This window comes from Myiozetetes cayanensis, unplaced genomic scaffold (genome assembly GCF_022539395.1).
Source record: "Myiozetetes cayanensis isolate MyiCay16 unplaced genomic scaffold, myiCay2020 scf136, whole genome shotgun sequence".
In the NCBI taxonomy this organism is placed as follows: domain Eukaryota; kingdom Metazoa; phylum Chordata; class Aves; order Passeriformes; family Tyrannidae; genus Myiozetetes; species Myiozetetes cayanensis.
In genome coordinates, this window is record NW_026087004.1 from 24,772 (window position 1) to 41,616 (window position 16,845).

Consider the following 16,845-nt stretch of genomic DNA (forward strand, 5'->3'; position numbering starts at 1 on the left):
CACAGGAACTCCTCATTTTTGGGGGGATTTGGGGCCATTTTGGGTCATTTTGGGGTACTTTGGGGTTATTTTTTGGTAATCTGGGGTTGTTTTTTGGTAATTTGGGGTCATTTTGCTCCATTTTAGGGTGTTTTGGGGTCATTTTGAGTCATTTTCACTCAGTTTTGGGTCATTTTTGCTCATTTTTGGGTCATTTTCGCTCATTTTTGGGTCATTTTTGTTCATTTTTGGGTCATTTTCACACATTTTTGGGTCATTTTCACACATTTTTTTCTCATTTTCCCACATTTTTTGGTCATTTTCACACATTTTCGGGTGTCCCAGACACATTTTTGGGTCATTTTCACTCATTTTTTGTGTCATTTTCACACATTTTTGGGTCATTTTCCCACATTTTTGGGTCATTTTCGCTAATTTTTGGGCCATTTTCACACATTTTTGGGTCTCCCAGACACCTTTTTTGGTAATTTTCCCACATTTTAAGGTCATTTTCACTCATTTTTGGGTCATTTTCACTCATTTTTTGGTCATTTTCGCTCATTTTCACACATTTTTGATCATTTTTGCTCATTTTTGTGCCATCTTCACACATTTTTAGGTCATTTTCCCACATTCTGGTCATTTTTGCTCATTTTTGGGTCATTTTCACACATTTTTTGGTCATTTTCACACATTTTTGGGTGTCCCAGACACATTTTTGGGTCATTTTTCCACATTTTTGGGTCCTTTTTACACATTTTGAGTCATTTTTTTCTCAATTTTTGGTCATTTTCACTCATTTTTGGGTCGTTTTCCACATTTTCGGGTCTCCCAGACACATTTTTGGGGTCATTTTCACACATTTTTGATCATTTTTGCTCATTTTTGTGCCATCTTCACACATTTTTTGGTCATTTTCACACATTTTTGGTCATTTTCACACATTTTTGGGTGTCCCAGACACATTTTTGGGTCATTTTTGCTCATTTTTGGGTCATTTTCCCACATTTTGAGTCTTTTTTTCTCAATTTTTGGTCATTTTCGCTCATTTTTGGGTCATTTTCACACATTTTCGGGTCCACACATTTTGGGGTGTTTTTTGGGGTGTTTTTGTTTATTTTGGAGGGTCCCTTCAGGTGAAACAGCCCCACAGGAACTCCTCATTTTTGGGGGGATTTGGGGCCATTTTGGGGTCATTTTGGTCCATTTTGGGCTCATTTCAGGTCATTTTGGGGCAATTTCACCCCATTTTAGGGTAATTTGGTGCCGGTTTTGCTCATTTTTGGGTCATTTTCACACATTTTGAGTCTTTTTTTCTCAATTTTTGGTCATTTTCACACATTTTTGGGTCATTTTCACTCATTTTTTTGTCATTTTCACACATTTTGAGTCATTTTTTTCTCAATTTTTGGTCATTTTCGCTCATTTTTGGGTCATTTTCACACATTTTTGGGTGTCCCAGACACATTTTCAGGTCATTTTCCCACATTTTTGGGTGTTTTGGGGTGTTTTTGTTTATTTTGGGGGTCCCCTCAGGCGAAATATCCCCACAGGAAGAAGGCCACGCCCATCAGGACGAGGGCGTTGACGTCAACCACGCGGCCCCACAGGGGGTCCTCGGGGGGCGGGGTCACGCCCGGGAGGCCCCGCCCCTCCCGCCGGCCCCGCCCCCTCCGCTCCTGGCCCTGCCCCCGCGCCGAAGGCTCCGCCTCCACATCTGGGGGTCATTTTGGGGGAGGGCTAAGGGGGAGGGCGACCTTTAAGGGGTGGGACCACCCCCACCCCAAAATTTGGGGAGCCCCCAAAGTCAACTGGACCCTCCAAACCCCCAAATTGGGGTCCCCTGACTCCCAAACTCCCACAAATTTGGGACCCCCAAACCCCAAATTGGGGTCCCCAGATCCCCAAACCCCACAAATTTGGGACCCCCAAACCTCCCCAAATTTGGGGCCCTCAAACCCCCCAAATTTGGGACCCTGCTGACTCCCCAAACCCCCAATTTGGGACCCTCAACCCCCCCAAATTTAGGACCCCCAAACGCCCAAATTTGGACCCCCAAACCCCCAGTTTGGGAACCCCCAAACCCCCAAATTTTGACCCCCAGACCCCTCAAACCCCCAATTTGGGACCCCCAACCCCCCAAAATTTGGGGACCCCCAAAGTCAACTGGACCCCCTAAATCCCCAAAATTTTGACCCCAGACCCTTCAAACCTTCAAATTTGGACCCTAACCCCCAAATTTAGGACCCCCAAACCCCCCAAATTTTGACCCCCAGACTCCCCAAACCCCCAATTTGGATCCTCCAAACTCCCCAAATTTTGACCCCAGACTCCCCAAACCTTCAAATTTGGACCCCCAACCTCCCCCAAATTTAGGACCCCCAAACGCCCAAATTTGGACCCCCCAAACCCCCAATTTGGGAACCTCCAAACCCCCCAATTTGGGACCCCAAACCCCCAAAATTTGGGGACCCCCTAAAGTCAACTGGACCCCCAAAGCCCAAAATTTGGACCCCCAGATCCCCAACCCCCAAATTCGGGACCCCCAAACCTCCCCAAATTTGGGAACCCCAAACCCCCCCAAACTTGGGAACCCCCAAACCCCCAAATTTGGGACCCCCAGACCCCCAAACCCCCAAATTTTGACCCCCCAGACTCCCCAAACCCCCAATTTGAGACCCTCCAAACCCCCAAATTTTGACCCCCAAACCCCCCAAATTTTGACCCCCAAACTCCTAAATTTGGGGTCTCCAAGACCCTTTAGACCCCTGAAACCCCCACATTTTGACCACCAGATCCCCCAAACCTTCAAATTTGGGACCCCAAACCCCCTAAAATTTGGGGACCCCCAAAGTCAACTGGACCTCCCAAATCCCCAAAATTTTGACCCCAGACCCCTCAAACCTTCAAATTTGGACCCCCAAGCTCCCCCAAATTTGGGACCCCCAAAGTCACCTGGACCCCCAAACCCCAAAATTTTGACGCCCAGACCCTCAAACCTTCAAATTTGGACCCCCAAACCCCAAATTTGGGATCCCCCAAAGCCCCCAAATTTTTACCCCGACCCCCAAATCCCCAAATTTTTACCCTGACCCCCAAACCCCCAAATTTTGACCCCAGACCCCCAACCCCAAATTTGGGGTCCCCTCACCCTGGAGGGGCTGGGGGTCCTTGGCGTGTCCAGGTCCACTTTGGACCCCCAAACCCCCAAATTTGGACCCCCAGACCCCCAAACCCCCAAATTTGGACCCCAGACTCCCAAACCCCCAAATTTTGACCCCAAACCCCAAATTTTGACTCCCAGACCCCCAAACCCCCCAAATTTTGACCCCCGACCCCCAGATCCCCCAAAATTGGGGTCCCCCTCACCCTGGAGGGGCCGGGGGTCCTTGGGTCTGTCCAGGTCCACTTTGGACCCCCAAACCCCCAAATTTGGACCCCAGACCCCCAAACCCCCAAATTTGGGGTCTCAAGTGACCCTTTAGACCCTGAAACCCCAAATTTGTACTCCCAGATCCCCAAACCCCCAAATTTTGACCCCCAGACTCCCCAAACCTCTCCAAATTGGGGTCCCCAAAGTCACCTGGACCCCCAAACCCCCAAATTGGGACCCCCAGACCCCTAAACCTCCCAAAACCCCCAAAATTTGACCCCAGACCCCCAGATGCCCCCAAATCCCCAAATTTTGACCTCCCAGACCCCCAAATTTTGACCCCCAGACCCCCAAATTTTGACCCCCGACCCCTCAGACCCTCCCAAATCCCCAAATTTTGACCCCCAGACCCCCAACCCCCAAATTTGGGGTCCCCTCACCCTGGAGGGGACGGGGGTCCTTGAGCCGTCCAGGTCCTCTTTGGACCCCCAAACCCCAAATTTGGACCCCCAGACTGCCCCAAACCCCCAAATTTTGACCCCCAGACCCCTAAATCCCCCAAATTTTTACCCCTGACTCCCCAAATCCCCAAATTTTGCCCCCAGACCCCCCACCCCCAAAATTGGGGTCCCCCTCACCCTGGAGGGACTGGGGTCCTTGGGCCTGTCCAGGTCCACTTTGGACCCCCAAACCCCCAAATTTGGACCCCAGACCCCCAAACTCCCAAATTTGGGGTCTCAAGGACCCTTTAGACCCCTGAAACCCCCAAATTTGTACCCCCAGATCCCCAAATCCCCCAAATTTTGCCCCCAGACCCCCAACCCCCAAATTGGGGTCCCCCTCACCCTGGAGGGGCACAGGGGGTCCATGCGTGTCCAGGTCCACTTTGGACCCCCAAACCCCCAAATTTGGACCCCAGACTCCCTAAACTCCCAAATTTGGGGTCTCAAGGACCTTTAGACCCCTGAAACCCCAAATTTGTACCCCCAGATCCCCAAATCCCCAAATTTTGCCCCCAGACCCCCCACCCCCAAATTGGGGTCCCCTCACCCTGAGGGGCACGGGGGGTCCTTGGGCGTGTCCAGGTCCACTTTGGACCCCCAAACCCCAAATTTGGACCCCCAGACCCCAAACCCCCCAAATTTTGACTCCCCTGACCTCCCAGACCCCCAACTCCCCAAATTGGGGTCCCCTCACCCTGGAGGGGCACGGGGGGTCCTTGGGCCCGTCCAGGTCCACGCGGGGCTCGCGGCTGTTCCTCAGGCTGAACACCAAGCGGTGGAGCTGCCCTCAAAATTTGGGGAAAACCCCAAAATCGTCAGGGGGCTTCACTCACCCCGGACCCCCCAATATCTGGGACCCTAAAATCAGGTTGGGGGCCCAAAATCGGCTGGAGGGGCTTAAAAATCACCCAGGACCCCCCAAATCCCCTCCAGGACCCCCCAAATCCCCTCCAGGACCCCCAAAACCCCTCAAGGACCCCCAAACCCCCTCAAGGACCCCCAAACCCTCTAAAGGACCCCCCAAACCATCCCCAAAATCCTCTCCAGTACTTTTTAACCTCCCCAAACCCCTCCAGGACTCCCCCAAATTCCCTCCAGGACCCCCAAACCCCTCAAATCCCCTCAAGGACCCCCCAAATCCCATCAAGGACCCCTCAAACCCCCTCAAAGACCCCCTGAAACCCCTCTAGGACCCCCCAAACTCTCTCAAGGACCCCCCAACCCCTCAACGACCCCTCAAAGACCCCCCCAAACCCCTCAAGGACCCCCCAAACACCTCTCCACGACCCCCCAAACCCCTCAAAGACACCTCAAGAACCCCCAAAACCCCTCAAGGACTCCCCCAAATCCCCTCAAGGACCCCTCAAAGACTCCCTGAAACTCCCTCCAGGACCCCAAAACCCCCTCCAGGACTCCCCAAACCCCCTCTAGGACCCCCAAATCCCCTCAAGGACCCCCTAGATCCTCTCCAGGACCCCCAAACCCCCTCAAAGACCCCTCAAGGACCCCTAAACCCCTCAAGGACCCCTCAAACCCCCTCAAAGACCTCCCAAACACCCTCAAAGACCCCCAAAACCATCGCCCAAACTCCCCTCCAGGACCCCCAAACCCCCTCAAATCCCCTCAAAGACCCCTGAAACCCCTCAAAGACCCCCCAAATCCCCTCAAAGGCCCCCCCAAACCCTCCTCAAATCCCTCCAGGACCCTCCAGATCCCCTCCAGGACCCTTTAACCCCCTCAAGACCCTCAAACCCCTCCAGGACCCCCAAACCATCCCCAAATCCCCTCCAGGACCCTCTAACCTCCTCAAACCCCCTCAAGGATCCCCCCAAACCCCTCAAATCCCCTCCAGGACCCCCCCAGATCCCCTCCAGGACTCCTCAAACCCCTCAAAGACCCCCCTCCAAACCCCCCAAACCCCTCAAACCCCTCAAAGACCACCTCAAATCCCTCAAGGACCCCCAGATCCTTTCCAGGACCCCAAACCCCCTCAAAGACCCCCCAAAATCTCCACTCAGGTGTTTTTTGGGGATGGGGGGGTGGCAGAGCGAGACCCCCGCGGCGATGGCAGCGGTGGCGAGGAAGAGGAGCCCCCAAACCCCTCCAGGACCCCTCAAACCCCTCAAGGACCCCTCAAACCTCTCAAGGACCCTTTAACCCTCCCAAGGACCCCTCAAACCCCCTCAAGGATCCCCCAAACTCTCTAAAGGACCCCCCAAACCATCCCCCAAATCCTCTCTGGTACTTTTAACCCCCAGACCCCATCCAGGACCCCCAAATCCCCTCCAGGACCCCCCAAACCCCTCAAGGACCCCAAAACCCCTCACAGGACCCCCAAACCCCTCAAGGATCCCCCAGATCCCCTCCAGGACCCCCAAAGCCCCTCCAGGACCCCAAATCCCCTCAAGGATCCCTAAATCCCTCAAGGACCCCCTAAACTCCCTCAAGGATCCCCAAACCCTCAAGGACCCCCAAACCCCCTCAGGACCCCTCAAACCCCTCAAATCTCCTCCAGGACCCCAAAACCCCTCAAGGACCCCCGAAATTCCCTCAAAGACCTCCCAAACCCCTCAAAGACCCTCAAACCCTCAAATCCTTTCAGGACCCCTCAAACTCCTCCAGGACCCCCAAACCCCTCAAAGACCCTCTCAAGGACCCCCAAACCCCTCCCAGACCCCTCAAACCCCCCCAAACCTCCAGGACTCAGGTGCTTCTTGGAGATGGGGTGGCAGCCGAGACCCCGCAATGATGGCGCAGGTGGCGCGGAAGAGACCCCAAAACCCTCCCCAAACCCCTCCAGGACCCCAAACCCCTCCAGGACCCCCCAAACCCCTCAAGGACCCCTCCAGACCCCCAAAATCTCCACTGCAGTTTGAGAGCGATGGCGGCGGTGGCGAGAAGGGAGCCCCCAAACCCCTCCCTCAAATCCCTCCAGGAACCCCTAAACCCCTCAAAGACCCCTCAAAGACCCTTCAAGGACCCCCCCAAACCCCTCCAGGACCCCCCAAACCCCTCAAAGACCCCCAGAACCCCCTCCAGGACCCCCAAACCCCTCAAAGACCCCCAAACCTCCCAAACCCCTCCAGGACCCCCAAACCCCCTCCAGGACCCCCCAAACCCCCCAAACCCCTCCAGGACCCCCAAACCCCTCAAGGACCCCCCCAAACCCTCCAGGACCCCCAAATCCCCTCCAGGACCCCCTCAAACCCCTCCAGGACCACCCAAACCATCCCCAAACTCCTCCAGGACCTCTCAACCCCCCAAGCCCCCTCAAGGACCCCCGAAACCCCTCAAAGACCCCCAAATCCCCCAAACCCCCTCCAGGACCCCCCAAATCCTCCAGGACCCCCCCAACCTCCCCCCAAATCCCTCCCCAGGACCCCCTAAAACCCCCTCAAGACCCCCTCAAGGACCCCCCAAAACCCCCTCAAATCCCTCCAGACCCCTCAAAGACCCCCAAAATCTCCACTCAGGTGCTTGGGATGGGGATGGCAGAGCAGACCCCCAGCGATGGCGGCGGTGGCGAGGAAGAGGAGCCCCCAAACCCTCCCCCAAATCCCTCCAGGAACCCCAAACCCCCTCAAACTCCTCAAGGACCCCTAAATCCCTCAAATCCCCCCAAACCCCTCCAGGACCCTTAACCCTCCTCAAGGACTCCCCAGATCCCTTCCAGGACCCCCAAACCCTCAAATCCCCTCCAGGACCCCCTCAAAATCCTCTCAAGGACTCCCCGAAATTCCCTCAAAGACCCCCCAAATCCCCTCAAAGACCCTCAAACCCCTCTCAAATCCTTTCAAGGACCCCTCAAACCCCTCTAGGACCCCCAAACCCCCTCAAAGACCCTCAAACCCCTCAAATCCCTCCAGGAACCCCCAAACCCCCTCAAATCCCTCCAGGACCCCCTAACCCCCCAAACCCGGGACTCACGTGTTTTTGGGGATGGGGGTGGCAGAGCTGAGACCCTCATGGGCGATGGCGTGCGGTGGCGAGGAAGAGGAGCCCCCAAAACCCCTCCCCAAATCCCTCCAGGACCCCCAAACCCCCTCAAATCCCCTCAAAGACCCTCCAGTCCCTCCAGGACCCCCAAAACCCCTCAAAGACCCCCAAACCCTCTCAAATCCTTTCAAGAACCCCCCAAATCCCTCCAGGACCTTTTAACCCCCTCAAGGACTCCTCAAACCCCTCAAGGACCCCCCAAACCCCCTCAAGGACCCCCCAAACCCCTCAAGGACCCCCAAACCATCCCCCAAATCCCCTCCAGGACCTTTTAACCCCCTCAAACTCCCCTCAAGGACCCCCCTAAATCCCCTCCAGGACCCTCAAATCCCTCTAGGACCCCCCAAACCCCTCAAAGACCCTCAAACCCCTCAAATCCCCTCCAGGACCCTCAAACCCTCAAGGACCCCCCAAATCCCCCCAAAATCTCCACTCACGTGTTTCTTGGGGATGGGGGGTAGAGCGAGACCCCGCGGCGATGGCGGCGGTGGCGAGGAAGAGGAGGGCAGCGGAGTGCAGGTAGTGGAGGCCGCAGAGGCGCGGGGGCAGCGCCCGGGGTCCCGCAGGACCCTCCTGCCCTCCCCCACCCCGGGGTCCCCTCCCAGCGCCACCTCCGGGATCAGCCGAGCCAGGCCCAGCGCCAGCCCCCCCAGCAGGCCCCAAAAAGCGCCCTGGGGAGGGGGAAAGAGACAAAATTAGCCCCAAAATGCCCTGAAATTGCACTAAAATGGCCAAAAATAGACCCAAAAGGGTCAAAAATTGACCCAAAGGGCTCTAAAATGGCCCAAACTGCACCAAAACGGCCCCAAGTTGTCCCGAAATGGTGAAAAGTTGCAGCGAAATGGTGGGAAATTGACCCGAAATGGACCCAGATTGCCCCAAAATGGTGCCAAATGGCCCCAAAATTAGCCCCTATTAATCACTAATTATCAAACTCCGCCCCCCTCCGGGATCAGCCGAGCCAGGCCCAGCGCCAACCCCCCCAGCAGGCCCCAAAAAGCGCCCTGGAGAGGGGGGAAATGGGGAAAAAAGGGGGAAAAAGGGACGAAATTAGCGGGAAATGGTGAAAAATCGCAGCGAAATGGTGAAAAACTGACCCAAAATGGCCAAAAATTGACCCAAAAAGACCTGAAATGACCCCAAAATGGAACCTAATCACCCCAAACTGGGCTCACAATGCCATGAAATTGGTGAAAAAAAATTGCCCCAAAACCAAACGAAACGACCCCCAAAATGATCCCAAAATGGCCCCAAATCACCCAAAACGGAGTGAAACGACCCCAAAATCACCACAAATTGCAGCAAAATGGACCCAAATTGCCCTGAAACTGTGGAAAAATTGCACCAAAACAGCCCCAAATTGCCCTGAAATGGTGGGAAATGGCCCTGAAATGGCCAAAAATTGCACTGAAATGGTGCGAAATCACCCCAAAATGGACTCGAATTGCCCCAAAATGGTCAAAAATTGCCCCAAAATGGCCTGAATTGGACCAAACTGGAGCCACAATGGACCAAAATGACCCCAAAATGGCCCCAAATGCCCCGAAATGACCAAAAGTTGCAGGAAAATGGCCAAAACTTGCACTGAAATGGTGCAAAATCATCCCGAAATGATCAAAAAATTGACCCAAAATGGCCCCAAATTGCCCCGAAATGGCCCGAAATTGCCCCATTAATCACCTATTAACACCTATTAATCACCAATAGGAGCTATTAATCACTTATAAGCCCCTATTAATTGACAATTACCCACTATTAGAAGCTATTAATCACCAATTAGCAGCCCCTCCCCCCCCCAGCAGCGCCAGGCCCAGCGCCAGCCCCCCCAGCAGGCCCCAAAAAGCGCCCTGGGGAGGGGGAAAAAGGGACAAAATTAGCCCCCAAATGGCCTGAAATTGCACTAAAATGGCCAAAATTGACCCAAAACGGTCCAAAACTGACCCAAATGGCCCTAAAGTGGCCCAAATTGCACCAAAACGGCCCCAAATTGCCCCGAAATGACCAAAAATTGCTGTGAATTGGGGAGAAATTGCCCCAAAATGGTCCAAAAAATGCACTGAAATGGTGAAAAATCGCCCCGAAGTGGCCCCAAAATTGCCCCAAATTACCCTGAAATGGCCCCAAATTACCCTGAAATGGCCCCAAATTGCCCAAAATGACCCGAAATTGCCCCATTAATCACCTATAAGAGCTATTAATCACCAATTAGCCCCTATTAATCACCCATTAGCCCCTATTAATCACCCATTAGCCCCTATTAATCACCAATTAGCAGCCCCTCCCCCCCCCAGCCGCACCAGGCCCAGCACCAGCCCCCCCAGCAGGCCCCAAAAAGCGCCCTGGGGAGGGGGGAAATGGGGGGAAAATTAGAAATGGTGAAAAATTGACCCAGACTTGCCCCAAAATGGTCAAAAATTGCCCCAAATTGCCTTAAAATCGTGCAAAATCGCCCTCAAATGGAACGAAATGACCCCAGAATGACCGCAAATTGCCCCCAAATGGTGAGAAATTGCCCCAAAATGGTGAAAAATTAGATCAAAATGGGACAAAATTACCCCTAAATGGCCAAAAATTGCAACGAAGCGGAACAAAATTGCCCCAAACCACTCCAAATTGTCCTGAAATGGTGGGAAGTTGCCCCAAAAATGGCCAAAATTTGTCCTGAAATGGTGGGAAATTGCCCTAAAATGACCCCAAATTGCCCCCAAAAGCCCTGAAGTAGCCTGAAATTGCCCTGAAATTACCCAAAATTGCCCTATTAATCACCAACTAGAAGCTATCAATCACTTATTAACCCCTATTAATTACCAATTAGCACCTCTTAAAAGCTATCAATCGCCCATTAGCCCCCATTGAAACCCGTTAATCACCCCAAAACGCCCATTAATCACCAATTAACCCAATTAGTCACCAATTAATCACCAATTAGCCCCACGTTTGGCGCCACTCACGGGCTCGTTGACGCGGGGGACGAAGACGGCGAGGACGAAGACGGCGGCGACGGGCGGGGCCAGGTAACTCGCCATGGCCTGGATGTAATCGAAGAGCTGCCCCTCCCCCCGCGCCGCCTCCACCACCGGCAGCCACGCCAGGCTCAGCCCCACCATCGCCACCACCCACAGCCTAAGTTAATTAGGTTAATTAATTAAAAAAATGGAGTTCTTAGCTGTTATAACGTCATTATTGGGGTCGTTAATAGCGTTAATAGGTCCCTAATACAAAATAATGGGCCCCTAATGACAATTAATGGGTCATTAATAGCCCCCTAATAAAAATTAGTGGGTCACTAATAACGATTATCAGCCCCCTAATAAAAATTAATGGCTCACTAATTAAATTATTGGGTCATTAATAACGATTAATAGCCCCCAAATAACATTTATTGGGTCACTAATAGTGATTAATAACCCCCCAATAACAATTAATGGGTCAATAATTAATAGCCCCCCATCATGGCCACCCCCACACCCTGTTAATCACCCATTAATTGGGTTAATTGATCCAAAAAAGTGGAGTTATTGGTCGTTATGAATCATTGATGGGCGTGGTCAAAGAGCTGCCCCTCCCCCCGTGCCGCCTCCACCACCGGCAGCCACGCCAGGCTCAGCCCCACCATTGCCACCATTAATTACCAGTTAATTAGGGTAATTCGTTAAAAAAACTGGAGTTATTAGCTGTTATAACGTCATTATTGGGGTCATTAATAGCATTAATAGGTCCCTAATACAAAATAATGGGCCCCTAATGACAATTAATGGGTCACTAATAGCAATTAATAACCCCCCAATAACAATTAATGGGTCAATAATTAATAGCCCCCCATCATGGCCACCCCCCACACCCTGTTAATCACCCATTAATTGGGTTAATTGATCAAAAAAAATGGAGTTATTGGTCGTTATGAATCATTGATGGGCGTGGTCAAAGAGCTGCCCCTCCCCCCGCGCCGCCCCCACCACCGGCAGCCACGCCAGGCTCAGCCCCACCATCGCCACCACCCACAGCCTAAGTTAATTAATTGATTAATTAAATTTAAGGGCCCCCCCGTGGGTCGTTGATAGCATTAATAGGCCCCTAATAGAAAATAAGGATGATCAATGGGTCACTAATAGCGATTAATAGCCTCCTAATAATAATTTATGGGTCACTAATAACGGTTATCAGCCCCCTAATAAAAATTAATGGCTCACTAATTAAATTATTGGGTCATTAATAACGATTAATAGCCCCCAAATAACATTTTTTGGGTCACTAATAGCGATTAATAACCCCCCTAATAACAATTAATGGGTCAATAATTAATAGCCCCCCATCATGGCCACCCCCACACCCTGTTAATTAACCATTAATTGGGTTAATTGATCCAAAAAAGTGGAGTTATTGGTCATTATTAGTCGTTATTGATGGGCGTGGTCAAAGAGCTGCCCCTCCCCCCGTGCCACCCCCACCACCGGCAGCCACGCCAGGCTCAGCCCCACCATTGCCACCATTAATTACCAGTTAATTAGGGTAATTCGTTAAAAAAAGAGGAGTTATTGGTTGTTATAACGTCATTATTGAGGTTGTTAATAGCATTAATAGGTCCCTAATACAAAATAATGGGCCCCTAATGACAATTAATGGGTCATTAATAGCCCCCTAATAAAAATTAGTGGGTCACTAATAACAATTAGTAGGTCCTAAAAAAAATTAATGGCTCACTAATTAAATTATTGGGTCACTAATAACGATTAATAGCCCCCAAATAACATTTTTTGGGTCACTAATAGCGATTAATAACCCCCCAATGACAATTAATGGGTCAATAATTAATAGCCCCCCCTCATGGCCACCCCCCCCACCCTGCTAATCATCCTGTTAATTAGGGTAATTCGTTAAAAAAAGAGGAGTTATTGGTTGTTATAACGTCATTATTGAGGTTGTTAATAGCATTAATAGGTCCCTAATAAAAATAATCACGATTAAGAAGTCATTAATAACGATTATTAGCCCCCTTATAAAAATGAATGGGTCAATAATTAAATTAATAGGGCCCTAATAGCAATTAATTAGTCACTAATAACAATAGCCCCCTAACAACAATTAATAGGTCACTAATAACCATTAATGGGTCACTAGTAATGATTAATAGGTCCCCCTATGGGTCATCAATAACATTATTAGGTCCCTAATAACAATTAATGGGTCCCTAATAACAATTAATGGGTCCCTAATAACGATTAATAGGTCTCCCTGTGGGACCCTAATGACAATAAATGGGTCACTAATAGCGATTAATAACCCCCTAATAACAATTAATGGGTCAATAATTAATAGCCCCCCATCATGGCCACCCCCCACACCCTGTTAATCACCCATTAATTGGGTTAATTGATCCAAAAAAGTGGAGTTATTGGTCATTATTAGTCGTTATTAATGGGCGTGGTCAAAGAGCTGCCCCTCCCCCCGTGCCACCCCCACCACTGACAGTCACGCCAGGCTCAGCCCCACCATCGCCACCACCCACACCCTAAGTTAATTAATTGATTAATTAAATTTAAGGGCCCCCCCGTGGGTCGTTGATAGCATTAATAGGCCCCTAATAGAAAATAAGGATGATCAATGGGTCACTAATAGCGATTAATAACCCCCTAATAATAATGTATGGGTCACTAATAACGATTATCAGCCCCCTAATAAAAATTAATTAAATTATTGGGTCATTAATAACGATTAATAGCCCCCAAATAACATTTATTGGGTCACTAATAGCGATTAATAACCCCCCTAATAACAATTAATGGGTCAATAATTAATAGCCCCCCATCATGGCCACCCCCCACACCCTGGTAATCACCTGTTAATTAGGGCAATTCGTTAAAAAAAGAGGAGTTATTGGTTGTTATAATGTCATTATTGGGGTCGTTAATAGCGTTAATAGATCCCTAATACAAAATAATGATGATTAAGGGGTCATCAATAACGATTATTAGCCCCCTAATAAAAATTAATGGGTCGTTAATTAAATTAATAAGTCCCTAATGGCAATTAATGGATCACTAATGACAATTAATGACCCAGTAATAACAATAAATGGCTCACTAATGACAATAATTCCCTAATAAAAATGGGTCACTAATGACAATTAATAGGCCCCTAATGGCAATTAGTGGGTCATTAATGACATTAATAGGTCCCTAATGACAGTTAATGGGTCACTAATAACAATTAATAGGCCAATAATAACAATTAATGGTCCACTAATATTAATTAATAGGGCCCTAATAACAATAGCCCAAATTAATGGTCCAGTAACAACAATTAACAAGTCATTAAAGACATTAATAGGTCCCTAATTAAATTAATGGGTTGCTAATTAGGGGGGTGGGCGTGTCCCACCCACCAAGGACAAACAGGTCACTAATAACAATTAATGGGTCCTAATAATTAATGAGTCACTAATGACAGTTAATAGGCCCCCAACAACAATTAATGGGTCATTAATGATATTAATAAGTCTCTAATTAAATTAACGGGTTGCTAATTGGGGCGGTGGGCGTGTCCCACCTGCCGACGACGAGCAGGTCACTAATAACAATTAATGGGTCCTAATAATTAATGGGTCACTAATGACAGTTAATAGGTCCCCAATAACAATGAATGGATCATTACATTAATGACATTAACAGGTCCCTAATTAAATTAATGGGTCGCTAATTGGGGGTGGGCGTGTCCCACCTGCCGACGACGAGCAGGTCACTAATAACAATTAATGGGTCCTAATAATTAATGGATCACTAACGACAATTAATAGGCCCCCAATAACAATTATTGGGTCATTAATGACATTAATAGGTCCCTAATTAAATTAATGGGTTGCTAATTTGGGGGGTGGGTGTGTCCCAGCCACCAATGACGAGCAGGTCACTAATAACAATTAATGGGTCCTAATAATTAATGGGTCACTAATGACAGTTAATAGGCCCCCAATAACAATTAATGGGTCATTAATGACATTAATAAGTCCCTAATTAAACTAATGGGTGGCTAATTAGGGGGTGGGCGTGTCCCACCTGCTGATGACAAACAGGTCTCTAATAACAATTAATAGGTCACTAATGACAATTAATAGACCTCAATAACAATTAATAGGTCGCTAATTACAATTAATAGGTCATTAATTTCATTATTAGACCCCTAATTAAACTAATTAGGGGTGGGCGTGTCCCAACTGCCGACGACAAGCAGGTCACTAATAACAATTAATGGGTCCTAATAATTAATGGGTCACTAACAGGAATTAATGGGCCACTATTGACAATTAATGGGCCACTAATTGCAGTCAATGGGTCACTCATGACAATTAACAGACCCGAATAACAATTAACGGGTCACTAATGACAGTTAATAAGCCCCCAATGACAATTAATGGATCATTAATGACATTAACAGGTCCCTAATTAAATTAATGGGTCGCTAATTGGGGGGGTGGGCGTGTCCCACCTGCCGACGACGAGCAGGTCACTAATAACAATTAATGGGTCTCTAGATTAAATTAATAGTCCCCCAATAACAATTATTGGGTCATTAATGACATTAACAGGTCTCTAATTAAATTAATGGGTCGCTAATTAGGGGGTGGGCGTGTCCCACCTGCCGACGACGAGCAGGTCACTAATAACAATTAATGGGTCCTAATAATTAATGGGTCACTAACAGGAATTAATGGGCCACTATTGACAATTAATGGGCCACTAATTGCAGTCAATGGGTCACTCAGGACAATTAACAGACCCGAATAACAATTAACGGGTCACTAATGACAATTAATAGGCCCCCGATAACAATAAATGGATCATTAATGACATTAACAGGTCCCTAATTAAATTAATGGGTTGCTAATTGGGGGGGTGGGCGTGTCCCACCTGCCAAGGACGAGCAGGTCACTAATAACAATTAATGGGTCCTAATAATTAATGGGTCACTAATTAAATTATTAGTCCCTTAATAAGAATTAATAGGTCATTAATGACATTAATAGGTCCCTAATTAAATTAATGGGTGGCTAATTGGGGGGGTGGGCGTGTCCCACCTGCCGACGACGAGCAGGTGGCGCGGCCCTGCCCGGGGGCGGAGCCTCTGGTAGACGTCGAAGGTGAAGAGGGCGGCGGAGCTGGCGAAGATCGAGGCCAGCGACGACATCAGCGCCGCCAGAACCACCGCCAGCATCAACCCCCGCAGCCCTGGGGGGGGGAAACACCAAAAAATGGGGTTAAACAGGGAAAAAATGGGGTTTGGGGAGGAAAAATGGGGGGAACTGATGAAAAAATGGGAGTAATTGATTAAAAAAAGGGGGGTAATTGGTAAAAAATGGGGTTATCGGGCAAAAAATTTGTGTTATTGGGCAGAGAATTGGCATTGTTAGGACAAAAATGGGATTTGTAGGCACAAAATGGGATTAATTGACCAAAGGAAAAAAAATGGGGTTAAAAGGAGGAAAAATGGGGTTAATTAACAAAAAAAAAAGGTTACTAGGAGGAAAAATGGGGTTATTGGGCAAAAAAATGGGGGTAACGGGCAACAAAATGGGGTTAATGGGCAAAAAAATGGTGTTAATATAAGGGGAAATGGGTTTAATTGACACAAAAATAGGGTTACTGGGAGGAAAAATGGGATTATTGGGCAAAAAAATGGGGTTATTGGGAGGAAAAATGGGCTTATTGAGAGGAAGAATGGGATCATTGAACAGCAAATAAGATTAATTGACATAAAATGGGATTAATTGATACAAAAATGGGGTTAATAGGACAAGAAAGGGGATTAATAGACCCAAAACCAGGATTATTAGGAGGAAAAATGGGATTATCGGGAGGAAAAATGGAGTTATTAGGAGAAAAAATGGGGTTAATTGATGCAAAAAAATGGGATAACGCCTAATAACCATTAATAACGCCCTAATAACCGCTAGTAATAATTAATAATGCCCAAATAACCGCTAATAATAATTAATAACAC

At 48.9% G+C, this 16,845-nt stretch overlaps 1 protein-coding gene across 1 annotated transcript in view; it reads right to left on the bottom strand.

The window, feature by feature from the left end:
- Window positions 1–1,511: 1,511 nt before the first annotated feature.
- Window positions 1,512–16,845, bottom strand: part of LOC126636592 (sodium/glucose cotransporter 2-like) — a 32,104-nt gene continuing 16,770 nt past the window's right edge. Inside the window, 7 exon segments of the mRNA XM_050308949.1 lie at window positions 1,512–1,631; window positions 4,550–4,636; window positions 8,289–8,322; window positions 8,324–8,421; window positions 8,787–8,855; window positions 10,803–10,974; window positions 15,923–16,073. Coding sequence (XP_050164906.1) covers window positions 1,512–1,631; window positions 4,550–4,636; window positions 8,289–8,322; window positions 8,324–8,421; window positions 8,787–8,855; window positions 10,803–10,974; window positions 15,923–16,073 — 731 coding nt within the window.